Source organism: Lepidochelys kempii, chromosome 1, assembly GCF_965140285.1.
Source record: "Lepidochelys kempii isolate rLepKem1 chromosome 1, rLepKem1.hap1, whole genome shotgun sequence".
Taxonomy (NCBI): Eukaryota; Metazoa; Chordata; order Testudines; family Cheloniidae; genus Lepidochelys; species Lepidochelys kempii.
The window spans coordinates 282505495-282517772 of NC_136380.1; the positions used below are offsets into that span (position 1 = coordinate 282505495).

The following is a 12278-nucleotide window of genomic DNA, read 5'->3' on the forward strand; positions in this document are numbered from 1 at the left end:
CTCTGTACTGGTTCCCAGCCCTGTATCAGCATGGTTCTTAAAAATAGCCCATGCACACACTGGCTGCTGAATCCAGAACCTTTACGGGGGTTTTTGGACTTGTGGAAGTGCAACCTGTACACGTAGAGCTTGTTGAAATTTTGAAACAAAAAACAGAATTTCCATCTTGCAATTGTGAAGAAATAATTCTTCCTCTCCCCTTTTTTAAAAAACAAACAAACAAACAAAAAAACCCTCATTTTTTCCAATGGAAAAAGGGGGAAAGTTTTTAATAGCTAAGAGATGAAACAAAATATTTTTAACAAAACGACAAATCTTTTGGGGTTTTTGATCAACTCTCCATGCAAGTTAATACTGACTTTACTCATTAATTTGGAGCCAGAATATGCTAATGAGAGCTACTGTTTCCTCCCCATCTAAAAGGCTGGAAGTTAAACCCCACAGAGAGGCTTCTTTGGAGGAAAGGGGTAAGCATGCTACAGAGCTGTTCTGCTCCACTGCCAAATTCCAAACACCCTCTGCTAACGTAGGTGAGAATAGCATGGAGCCCTTAATATGTGGGTGCATGTTGTATCTCCCTGCTAGCACTTATTGAAAGAACTGAATGGTAGCACAGCAAAAGAATCTGTGAGTCAGCTTCTCTGTGGTTTGACATGATATGTTAAGTGACTGATAAAGTGTTGGATAATTACTATATTCTGTCAGGTAGTCTCCACACACAATCCCAGAGAGCCTCACTGTTTTATTTTAAGGGTGGTTTATGGGGATGTCATTCTGAACTAAACACTTTTTTCCCCCCTCTTTTCCTTACATCTTTTAGGAGTAAAATTTGTGCCACTGAAACAATCTTAAATTCATCAAGGAACCCAGCCATGATCTCTCCTTTCTCTGTTCTTCCGGATCCTGGGGACTCTGATTTTTGCTTTAACCCCTTACCTCACCCAGTGTTTCCTGTTGCTCACTCAGACATGTCACACTTCTCTCTGCCAAATGGTATGAATGGCCAAGTTTTGCAGATTCCCACTTTGGCAGCCTCCAAAACAGAGAATGGGAAACCTGCTCTGCTCCCCAACCAGCCTTTTGTTTACCTCCCCTCTGCATCTCTCTTCATGCTATGTGGCAGTCCTCAGGAAAGTCTGTCAACGGAGAACCTTCCAACTGCAGGAGAAAAGTGCAACAGAAGCCCTGAGGGGCAGGCCTCACCCCTAAAGCCACAAGCTGCTGTATGTGCTGTTAACTGTCACAAGCGTAGTTCCCAGAAGTGTGCATCTCTCTCCACGCCTGCAGCCAGCATAGAGCCAGCTGCTAAAAGGAAGACTATGGAGCAGAGTGATGTTCCCCTCTCATTGGTGCTACCCAAGGTAGGGAAGTGCATTTAATTGACACCCAACTTTGTTGCTAAGGCTGAGAGCAGGGGAAAGATACTTGTGTTACTTGAAATAGTCTTTTCTGCAGATAAACATTCACTGCAGATACCTATTTAGAGAAACAAATGCCACCTCCCCGCACAAGTATAATCAGGGGCGGGGAGAAATACATTTGGTGAAGCATTAATTGGAAGATGTGTGCTGTGCCTCTGGTGAAAAATGACTGCCTCACAATGAGGCACGGATCACCTGTTGCACAGAGCCACTGCCTAGCTCACTCCCTACCACAGAAAAACCTTCAGGAGGGGAAGAAATCTGTCAGGATTCCTCTCCACATTGTCCTGTCACTGGAGCTGCCTCCAAACCTGGCAGTTCCACAGGAGACATTGTTCCTCCACACCAGCTCTTGTCCCAGCAGGATTCACCTTGGCAGCATGGCTCATTCTACAGAGCCGTAGGGGAGGTGATATGCATCTTCCCCTCTTCCCTGTCTTGCCTCCCTCTCTGTTCTCCCAGGCCAACTTCTCCCCTCAGCAGGATGAGTGGCTGGGGAGAGGATGGGGGCCTTGGAGGCCAATGAGCCACTTTCTACAAAGGGAGGAGGATCACATTCAGAGTCCACTTCAGGTGCTGAAGTAGGGGGCAGGTCCTGGCCTCACGTCATTGTTTGTATCTGAGTTGTCTGGGGCATCTACAAGGGATCTACAATCCTTGTTGAGTTTTTCCTTCACATAAAAAAAAAAAAAACACCCCACTTCAGGGGTATTTCTGCAAGAGAACTACATCTATTTAATAAGTCTAAGCCTTTAAGGTGAAATTTAGCCCTGTGCAGATGGCCCGTGCACTGTGCAGCCCTCAAACCATGACTTAAGTGGTGCATAGGCCTTGTGCTGGCCCTCTGCACCTGGGTGAATTTCACTCTTCAGTCAAGGAAAGTATCTGAGAGATGGTACCTCATACACTATTTTAATTTGGACTCTTCCTTCCTAATTCTGTTTTTGCTCAGAAACCTTTTGAGCCACCTGATGTAGAACATCCCCTGGGAAGCAGCTGTGCCTCTAATGTGCATCTAGGAGCTTTTCATCTTGACTTAGGAACTCCTGCTGCTGATGAGGCTGCAGAAGAGGATACAACTAAACCTTTAGATTCTCAGGAGCAGGAAAAGCAATCTCGGAACAGAGACCTTGAAGATTCCTCACAGGGAAAAGAGCACATCTCTCAAGAAAATACCAAACAACCCTTCTTTCCACAGTATCTCTATGTGCAGCCAGCTGCAGGTAAGGACTATACAGATTCACAGGGATACATTATGACTAAACGATGAGGCCTAAACTTGAAAATTTAGGCATCTTAAGTGAGGTTCTTAAATCCAGATTTGGGCACCTAAATAAAAGTGACCTGAATTTCAGAAAACCTGACCACCCACAATCCCAGTGAAGTCAATGGGAGCTGCTTGTACTCAGCAACTCTCTCAAAACCAGTACACTTTTATTTAGGTACCTAAATATGGATTACAGTGAATAACGAGGGCTTCCCGTATTCCTAAAGTAACGCATGTTATCCATCACAACAGTCCTGTTCTTTGGCACCAGAGCTGCTTTTTATTTTTTTTTTTTTAATGTTTTAGCCCTTACGGTTGTAAAGAGAACCTTGAAAAGGAGAATGTATGTCTGGTGATGTAGTTAGGGCAACCTAACCCCCACGGCAGGCACAACTAGGTCAACCTAGCTACCACCTGAGCAGATGGATTTATGACCGTGACAGAAAAACCCCTTTTGTCACTGTAGTGTCTACACTACAGCAGTGTAGCTGCAGCTGTGCCACTGTAGCGCTTGTAGTATAGATGTAGCCTTAGTGTTTGGTGTCTTCATGAGCCTGAAATAATAGCTCTAGCAGGTGAGAACTGCCTCACGCATCTCAAGCAGGGCTTTGTGGATTCCACAGTCATGGAATTTGCTGCTGCAGAATTTGTCCTATTGTTATTGCCAGGCACGTAAATTCTTGTTTTCTGGCTCCCTGCCCTGCCAGAAGCAGTTTGCAGGTGGCACAAGGGGTAGTTACTTGCATTACAATGCATGCTTTGGTCCATGGAGCTAGACAGCAGGGAGCCAGAGCTGAAGTCCAGCTTGTAGCCAAGAGTGTGGAGAACTAGAAGATTAGGCTGGTGAGTTCAGCAGTCTGGAGAACAGTGCAGCAACTGAGGTCCAGGGAGTTGAGTTGCTCTCCTAAAGACAGTTACAAGCTTTCCCCTTTCCAGGCACCTGAGTGAAGTCTAGGGAAGAGGATTTTATGGCAACAGAGTAAGCTGCTGTGGAATGGAGAGGTTGCTCTCTTGGAATTTAGTCCCATTGTGACACTGAGTCAAAGACACTAGAGCTCCACATGGATGCAGGGGTTCCCCTACGTGGAGCAACTTATGGGCTGGGGATCTTACTTTGAAAGGTTGATGAAGGTAGTTCAGATCCTATTGAAAACAATGAAAGTCTTTCCATTGACTGCAGTTAGTTTGATTGGGCCCTTAACAAGTGGATTTTTATAAATTTGTTATTTCTTTAAAGTAGGGCTGTCAAAAGATTACAAAAATTAATCGCAAGATTTTTAAAAAATCACGATTAGTCACAGTTTTCATCACACTGTTAATAATAGAATACCATTTATTTAAATATTTTTGGATATTTTCTACATTTTCAAATATTGATTTCAGTTACTACACAGAATACAAAGTGTACTTTATATTTTTTATTACAAATATTTGCACTGTAAAAATGGATAAACAAAAGAAATAGTATTTTTCAATTTACCTCATAAAAGTACTGTAGTGCAATCTCTTTATCGTGAAAGTGCCTGACAGGGTGGGGAATTACAGGTAGCACCCTATAAATGTAAACAAACTTGTTTGTCTGAGCGATTGGCTGAACAAGAAGTAGGTCTGAGAGGACTTGCAGGCTCTAAAGTTTTACATTGTTTTATTTTTGAGTGCAGTTATGTAACAAAAACAAATCTACATTTGTAAGTTGCACTTTCACAATAAAGATATTGCACTATAGAACTTGTATGAGGTGAACTGAAAAATACTATTTCTTTATTACAGTGCAAATATTTGTAATAAAAAATAATATAAAATGAGCACTGTACACTTTGTATTCTCTGCTGTAATTGAAATCAATATATTTGAAAACAGAAAAACATCCAAAAATATTTATAATACATTTAAATTGGTATTCTATTATTGTTTAACAATGCTATTAAAATGGCTAATTTATTAATCATTAATTTTATTTTGAGTTAATCACTTGAGTTAACTGCAATTAATTGACAGCCCTACTTTAAAGTTGTGTATAAGTTGTTTTGTTTTTTTAAGTAGTTCAGTCAATTATTTCTATTAGTGGGGAAACAAGTACTAAGCTTGTGTATACAGGGTGCAGCTTATGGTTCTTTTGTTATTTCTGTAACAGCAAATGGTGCTTGGTGCATTACAGATGTTGGCAATCTAAAGAGAGAAAACTATAAAAGGAAGATGAGAGGAAAGGTGGGAGTATAACAAATTTAGAGAGATTGAGCAGCTCTCTTGGGCTGTTTATAACCTTCATATTACCTTTTTCCTAAACAACTTTACTTTCTGCCTTCTCCCTTTTACTGAATAACTGTGTAGTATGGTTAATGTCAATTAGCAAACTGCATTAATTCCTTAATTTGCTCTCTTTTTTTTTTTTTGGTTTAGGATTAAGTGGTTTTAACTTCCTGTTTTCTGCAAACCAACCCCCTGGTGCTGTTGGTCTGCCTGCAAGCCAGTTACCATCTCTTGGTGTTCCCTGTGTGGTAGTGCCGTCTACATCCTTGGCACCCTTCCCTCTTCTCTGTTCTCCAGCAATCACCGGGCCGCTTTCTTCTGCTCCTCCTGGCTCTCTTCCAAACACTGCGTCCACGAATTTCAGCATGCCTGGCCTAACGTCGACAACGCCCGTCTGTATTGGCACCACAGCAATGGTTACTCCGAAGACCTCCAAAATACCTTCAGTGGATCCACAGCAGCCGGTTCCTTCTGCGGTACATTTGAGCCCTATACTTGGAAGATCTTGCCGCACCGTTAAACTGGAATCCCCAGTTTGTACGGGGCCTCCAGTCACCCTTCTGAAACTGCAACAGGTGAGGAATTAATTAAAGGGAAGCTATACAAAAGTGCAATCCTGGGGTCAAGTGGCTGAGACTGAATGAAAGTGAATTGGTTTTGGAGTTATTTACTCAGCTTCAGAGTGTGTGTGTTCCTCTGTCTCAAAGTGAGAGGATAACAAACCCTGGTGCAGTGGTTACCATTGTGGTTAAATATTGACCCCACCCCTCCCACCCCCCAGGACCCCTGCCGCATCCACCCCTCTGCCCTGTCCCCTGACTGCCCCCAGAACCAGGCAGGAGGGTCTCGTGGGCCACTGTAGTGGGTGCCCACCCTGCCCTGCCCCTAAGAGCCAGAGGGACCTGCTGAGGGACGAGGTGGGAAGTCCCGGTGGGGCTTACCTGGGGCGGCTCCCAGGAAGCATCTGGCAGGTCCCTCTGGCTCCTAGGGGCGGGTAGCCTAGCTGGGAGGGAGCAGCCGCTCCTTCCACTGATCACATCAAAAGTGGTGTCTTAGGCACTGACTCCGTGCCGAGCCCCCACCCACTGGCAGCTCCCAGCCCCAGCTCACCTCCGCTCCACCTCCTTCCCTGAACGCACCGCCCCGCTCTGCTTTTCCGCCCCCTCCCCCAGCTTCCTGCGAATCAGCTGTTTGTGCTGGAAGCCTGGGAGGGCTGAGAAGCAGGCGGTGGCTTCGCGCTCAGGCCCAGGGAGGCAGAGGTGAGCTGGGGCGGGGAGCGGTTCCCCTGCACGCCCCCCGGGTTACCTGCTGCAGCGCGGGTGGCCCTCCTCGCGCCCCCAGCTCCTCTCCGCCTCTTTGGGCCTGAGCGCGAAGCCGCCGCTTGCTTCTCAGTCCTCCTAGGTTTTCTGCACGAACAGCTGATTCGCGGGAAACCGGGAGGGGCAGAGAAGCAGAGTGGGGCAGTGTGTTCAGGGGAGGAGGCGGAGTGGAGGTGAGGTGAGCTGGGGCCAGGCAGGGAGCTGCTGGTGTCTGCTCTGCACCCACCAAATTTTCCCCGTGGGTGCTCCAGCCCCGGAGCACCCACGGAATTGGCACCTAAGGTGCCACTTTTAGAACTGGTTGTCCCTAACGACCAGCCAAAAGGGCTTCTAAATTTAACAACCAGTTCCAGCGAACTGGTGCGAACCAGCTCACCACTGATTGCAACCTAGCGTTAACAATAATGCCATTAACACAGTGTTTGTGATTTTTCTTAGGTAAAGAAATCACAAATACAAATTCAGAATGGGGAGGAAATCAGCTGTGTTTAGCTCTATAAATGAGATCAAACTGCATTCATTATAGTTAAAGCTACAATTTAGTCACAGGTATTTTTAGTAAAAGTCATGGACAGGTTATGGTCAGTAAGCAATAAACAACTATAAATACCCCTGACTAAATCTCGGGAGGGAGGGGGTATTGCTACTGAGAGAGGAGCTAGGGGCCACTGCTGCGCGGGGGGAGTGCCCTGAGGCCAGGGACACCAGCTACCAAGGGCCAATGAGCAGTGGCTTCTCTGGCTACCCAGGGACCGCTGCTCAGGTAGTCCCTGGGGCCAGCTGCCCAGGGCTGCCCAAGTAGTGGCTAGTGTGGCTGGCCTCAGAGCCGCTCCAGCAGCAGCCAGTGCAGCTGGCCCCGGGGCCACTCCAGCAGCAGTAAGTGTGGCTGCCCTTGGGGCCACTTGAACACTGGCTCCAGAGCCAGCTGCTTGGGTGGCCCTGGGGTCAGCCACACTGACTGCTGCAGAAGTCACGGAAAGTCATGGAATCTGTGACTTTCGTGACAGACATGGAGCCCTACTTGTAGTACATCACTACCTGCTTCTCATATCCACTATGCTTGTTTTTGCTTTAGTTTTACTCTTTTAAAATTATTATTTCGCTACTGGGGAATGGCCGGGCCATTAAAAATAAATAATATTTTTGGATGTTTGCAAACTTATGAAAAATGTTGTTGTAACAGAGAATTCAAAAATCAATCACAATATAACCACTAAAAAGAGTGATAGGCTGCATATCCAAGGAAAAGGATTGTGTTATAAAGCTCTCGCTAAAGTTTTCAAACCAGATGTCTAGCACTAGGCACCTAAAATCCATATTGGGCACCTGACAGTGAGGTAGGGCAGGCACTTTAAACTGAATTTGTCTGATTTTGTTTTTTTCAGTTGTGTAAATATGAATTTAGGAGCCTAATTTTAGACACCTGGTTTGAAATTCTCACTTTTGTGTGTTCTCACTTTTGGATAAGACACTTCTGAGTTGCTTTGTTTCATTTTTATAACTAGCCATCATCAACCCCACTTACTCCGAAGAGCATTCGTCCTACACATCACGAAGCATTTTTCAAAACTCCCGGCAGCCTTGGAGATCCAATTGCATGGAAGAAAAACGAAGGCAACCAAACCAGAAATGCCAGTTCTGTTCAGAGAAGACTAGAAATCTCCAGTAGTGGCAGTGACTAATCCAGCTCATTGCAAAGGTGTGGTCATAGTGTAATATGACTTCATAGTTGTTACAAAAGAAGCAGCTATCGCATAACAAGAGGAGCATGTTAAAATATCATCCCTATTGGCACACTTCCCTGTTGTGTATTTGCCCACTAGTTCTTTAACTTTCTCTTTCATGAATCATCCCTATCACTGAAATATCTTTATTAATTGCTCATTTAATACTAGTTAGGGTTCAAACTTTGTGCACGGTGCAGCAATGTGAGCATCAAATTGCATTTGTGGTTTTAATTTGAAAAATATCATATTGTTGTGAGGAGATGCAAACAGACTTACTGGAGTCTCATGGAGCTTTTTTGTTTTTTCTTGTTTGTTTGGGTGGTGGTTTTTAAATGAGCTGTCTAGCACTTATCTAGGGTGAGTGTTTTTTACATGTCCTCTACTTACCCTGAGTAAATCTGTGGTAAAAAACGATAACCTCCTGCAGTTGTAAAAGCAGTGGCTTGCTGGGTTCCAATCTGTCAAGTTCTGCCTCAGCAATGCAGCCTCTTGTTATTTATTTTGTACATTGGAATGGGATTTAGTGCAAAATTTTTGCAGCCTCAAAATAACAGATTTTCTCAGGGTACGACTACTTGAATATTAATTGGCTGTTGTACAGTTTTCCCTGCACTTGTTTTACAAAAGCCTAATAAACTTACAGTATGGATGAATGTATACATATGAAAAATATTAAGACCAAAATAACTGTGAATCTTAACTTTTGTTGGTAGTTGTGTTAATGAACTGTATTAGTCCTTGTCTTGTGTCTTTTACTGGGCAACATGTACAAGTTAATTGACAAATAGTCCAGAAGCTGGTTCCTAAATAACACAATCTGACTAATTTGGGAATAGTGAACCTTTGAAATGTGTGTATTAAGATTTCATCTCCAGTTGAAATATATGGTCTAGAATCTCTCTCTAAAGCCAGATTACAGTGATGAGCAGTTACTCACAAGATTAGATCCAGTTTCCAAAGGGAATACTCGTGTGCATAACTGTTCACCAGTGACAATAGGGGGTTTTGGTAACTCTCATTAGAAAGAATAATTATCCAACTACGTTTTAATATGGCTGGAGATTAAGAACAGGGACGGTCCCCCATGAATGGCATGTTTGAATACACTTGAAAAATGAGAGGGTTTGCATTTAGGCACATATATGGCTAAATTGTAGAAAGAGAATATCAATGAGCAGGAGTCATGAATTTGGAAAGAGGGGGAGGTAGTTACCTTTATTCCTGGAGGGAAGGTAGGAATAAAGAAAGGCATATGTCACACTTAGCATTCAGAGTCCTCAAAGAGTGGAAATAATGTAATGGTTAGTACTGATTTGAGATATTTTCACAAACTTAGTCTGCAATTGTATTTTTTCAGTCTTTTTTAATATTATCATGTTGTTTTGAGTTTTTATCAGAAATATGGGTAGCCACATCAGCTCTTCTTTCATGCAGTGAGAATGTTGTGTGTTTACTGGTATTGCTCCCTTGAGAGCAGACAGTCTAGTGTGCTACTTCTCCAGTCTTGGGAGTGAAAGATGTTGTTGTGGGGTTTTTTTTATAAGGAAATGTGTCCTTACAATATGGAATTTAAGAATGAATTTTAGTGGAGCTGGAAGTGGGAGTACGGTGGCCTTATGTTAGAAGTAGACCAATAACAGCCTTATAAAGAGGGAGTATTTTAATCCCTTTTGAAAAACAAAAACAACTTGAGAGGAGAATTATAACAGAAAATTTCAGGTGTGGGGAAGGGAAACCTTACCACTGTCAAAACTTGTTTTATTTTTTACACTACAGTTTTGCAAGTTTACATGATTGTATTTGATTCATTTTTTTTCTTACACACCCAATTATAAATTGCTTTCCAAAGTGAAATGAAGTCTGTAGCTAACATTAATAGTGCCAAGCATAATTGCAGCTACTGATGCTGTGATTCTTCCTCAGCTAGTACAAGTCAGAACCTGTTCAGGCCTGAAACAGACTGCTGTTGTTCCAGATTGTGAGACTAGTGCAGATTCTCCGTACAATCTGTTTGCTCCTGTACTTGTGAGCAGCATGTTAGTGAAATGGCAGTCTGGAAGGAGGAGGAGTGATCTAAAATATTAAGCCTTTTTACTCCACAGTTAAATCATCATTGCAAAGCCCATCTCATTTTGTCAGTAAGGGCGTTCTGTTTCATGACTGACCTAATTATTCTTAAACAAACAGGGACAGAAAATCTTCAGTTTCCGATATCTACTTCCACATGTTGACTTTTCATTAAAACACTGGGCCTGATTCTGATCTCATTTTCACCAATGCCAATCAGGCATAACTCTATTGAAGTCAGTGGAGTTAGACTAATTACGGTGAGAGCAGAATCAGGCCTACTTAGCTTTTGTAATATACAGAGAGTGCAAGGGTTGCTAGGAGGCTTGATGCTGTCCCATTTATGTCAATGGCAAAACTCTCACCCAGGTAAATAGGAGCAGGAGCGAGACCACTGTGGAGTGTAAAATAACCTATCAAACCATGCTACCTGCAGAAGAACTTGCAGCAGTTACCCCAAATCAAGTGCAGCAGGCCTATTTGTGGTAGTCGAGGCAATGGCAGTCTATACTTCCTCTTCCATTGTGTTCAGTGAAACAAATCAGCAAAACCGCGAAAGAGAAGCAGGATTGGAATTTGCACTGAGGAAAGTGCACGTGCACGATATTGTGCAGGGTTTGTGAAACCTTTATGCTCTGGTACAAGTGTTGGGGGGGGGGGTGTATAATTTATATACTTGAATCTACCTACCAGGTTTACATTTCTCAATTTCTTTTGTAAAAGGTGCTATTTCTGTATTTAAAAAGCTGTATTTTTAATGTAAAGCTACTTCCTCTTTGTATCATTGCACTGCTAGTTTTATATAGATATTAATTTTATTGCTGCTTGTAACTGTTCTTCACTGGTTCGACATCACTTCCTCCTTTTCCTCTTATCTAGTGATGTTCTTTGTAGCTACCTGCGTATAACTGTACTACAAGCACACTGTTGTTGCGTTGCGTTTTTTTAATACCTTTTAGAAAAATCTTAAAACTTTACAAAATAATAAAAGAACTTAAAAAAATAAAAAAAAAAAAAAACACAGCCATGGTGGAGGAGTTTTTTTTTTTTTGCTTTTATCTATCTAAAATGTATCCAGGTTGCTCATCACTTTAGCATCTGAGCACCAAATACAGTAACTGAGATCCACACAGAGCACCTCAGAGTGGCTTCCAGGGTCTGCAGCTTTCCTTACCATGGGTGAGATTCTCACCTCTTCTTTGGCCCCTGTATACGGAGTAAAAGCCCCAGAATAGTGCAAAGGGGCTCTGTCATAACTATACAGCCAAGGGTAGCCTAGAATTCCCTCCTACCTGTAAGGGGTTAAGAAGCTCAGATAACCTGGTTGGCACCTGACCAAAAGGACCAATGCGGAAAGAAGATACTTTCAAATCTTGGGGGGGGGAGGGAGGCTTTGTTTTGTGTGTTCTCTTGGGAAGCAGAGAAGTATCAGGTCATAAAACTCCTTCTCCTATAAACCATGCTAAAAGTCTCTCATATTACAGGTTTCAGAGTAACAGCCGTGTTAGTCTGTATCCGCAAAAAGAAAAGGAGTACTTGTGGCACCTTAGAGACTAACCAATTTATTTGAGCATGAGCTTTCGTGAGCTACAGCTCACTTCATCGGATGCATACTGTGGGCATACAGTATGCATCCGATGAAGTGAGCTGTAGCTCACGAAAGCTCATGCTCAAATAAATTGGTTAGTCTCCAAGGTGCCACAAATACTCCTTTTCTTTTCTCATGTTACAAAAATTGTAAGTAAAAGCCAGGCAAGGTGTGTTAGATTATCTTTTGTTCTGCTTGTGAATTTTTCCTTTGCTGGAGGGAGGTTTATTCCTTTTTTTTGTGTGTAACTTTGAAACTAAGCCTAGAGGAAGTTCTACTGTGTTTTTGAATCTTTTGTTACCCTGTAAAGTTATTTTCTATTCTGAACTTACAGAGGTGATTTTTTACCTTTTTTCTTTTTTTTTTTTTTTAAATTAAATAAAATCCTTCTTTTAAGAACCTGACTGATTTCTCTATTGTCCTAAGACCCAGAGGTTTGGTTCTGTGATCACTTTGTAACCAATTGGTTAGGATATTATTCTCAAGCCTCCGCAGGAAAGGGGGTGTAAGAGCTTGGGGGGATATTTTGGGGGAATAGAAACTCCAAGTGGTCCTTTCCCTGATTCTTTGTTAAATCACTTGGTGGTGGCAGCGTACCATCCAAAAGCAAAGAATTTGTGCCTTGGGGAAGTTTTAACC

General features: G+C 42.9%; 1 protein-coding gene across 1 annotated transcript in view; it reads left to right on the forward strand.

The window, feature by feature from the left end:
• E2F7 (E2F transcription factor 7) overlaps positions 1-11018 on the forward strand; it is a 30642-nt gene extending 19624 nt beyond the window's left edge. The window contains exons 10-13 of the mRNA XM_073327700.2: positions 821-1361; positions 2374-2644; positions 5089-5513; positions 7763-11018. Coding sequence (XP_073183801.2) covers positions 821-1361; positions 2374-2644; positions 5089-5513; positions 7763-7939 — 1414 coding nt within the window. The 3' untranslated portion in view covers positions 7940-11018. The remainder of the gene's footprint in view (positions 1-820; positions 1362-2373; positions 2645-5088; positions 5514-7762) is intronic.
• The last annotated feature ends 1260 nt before the right edge of the window (positions 11019-12278 follow it).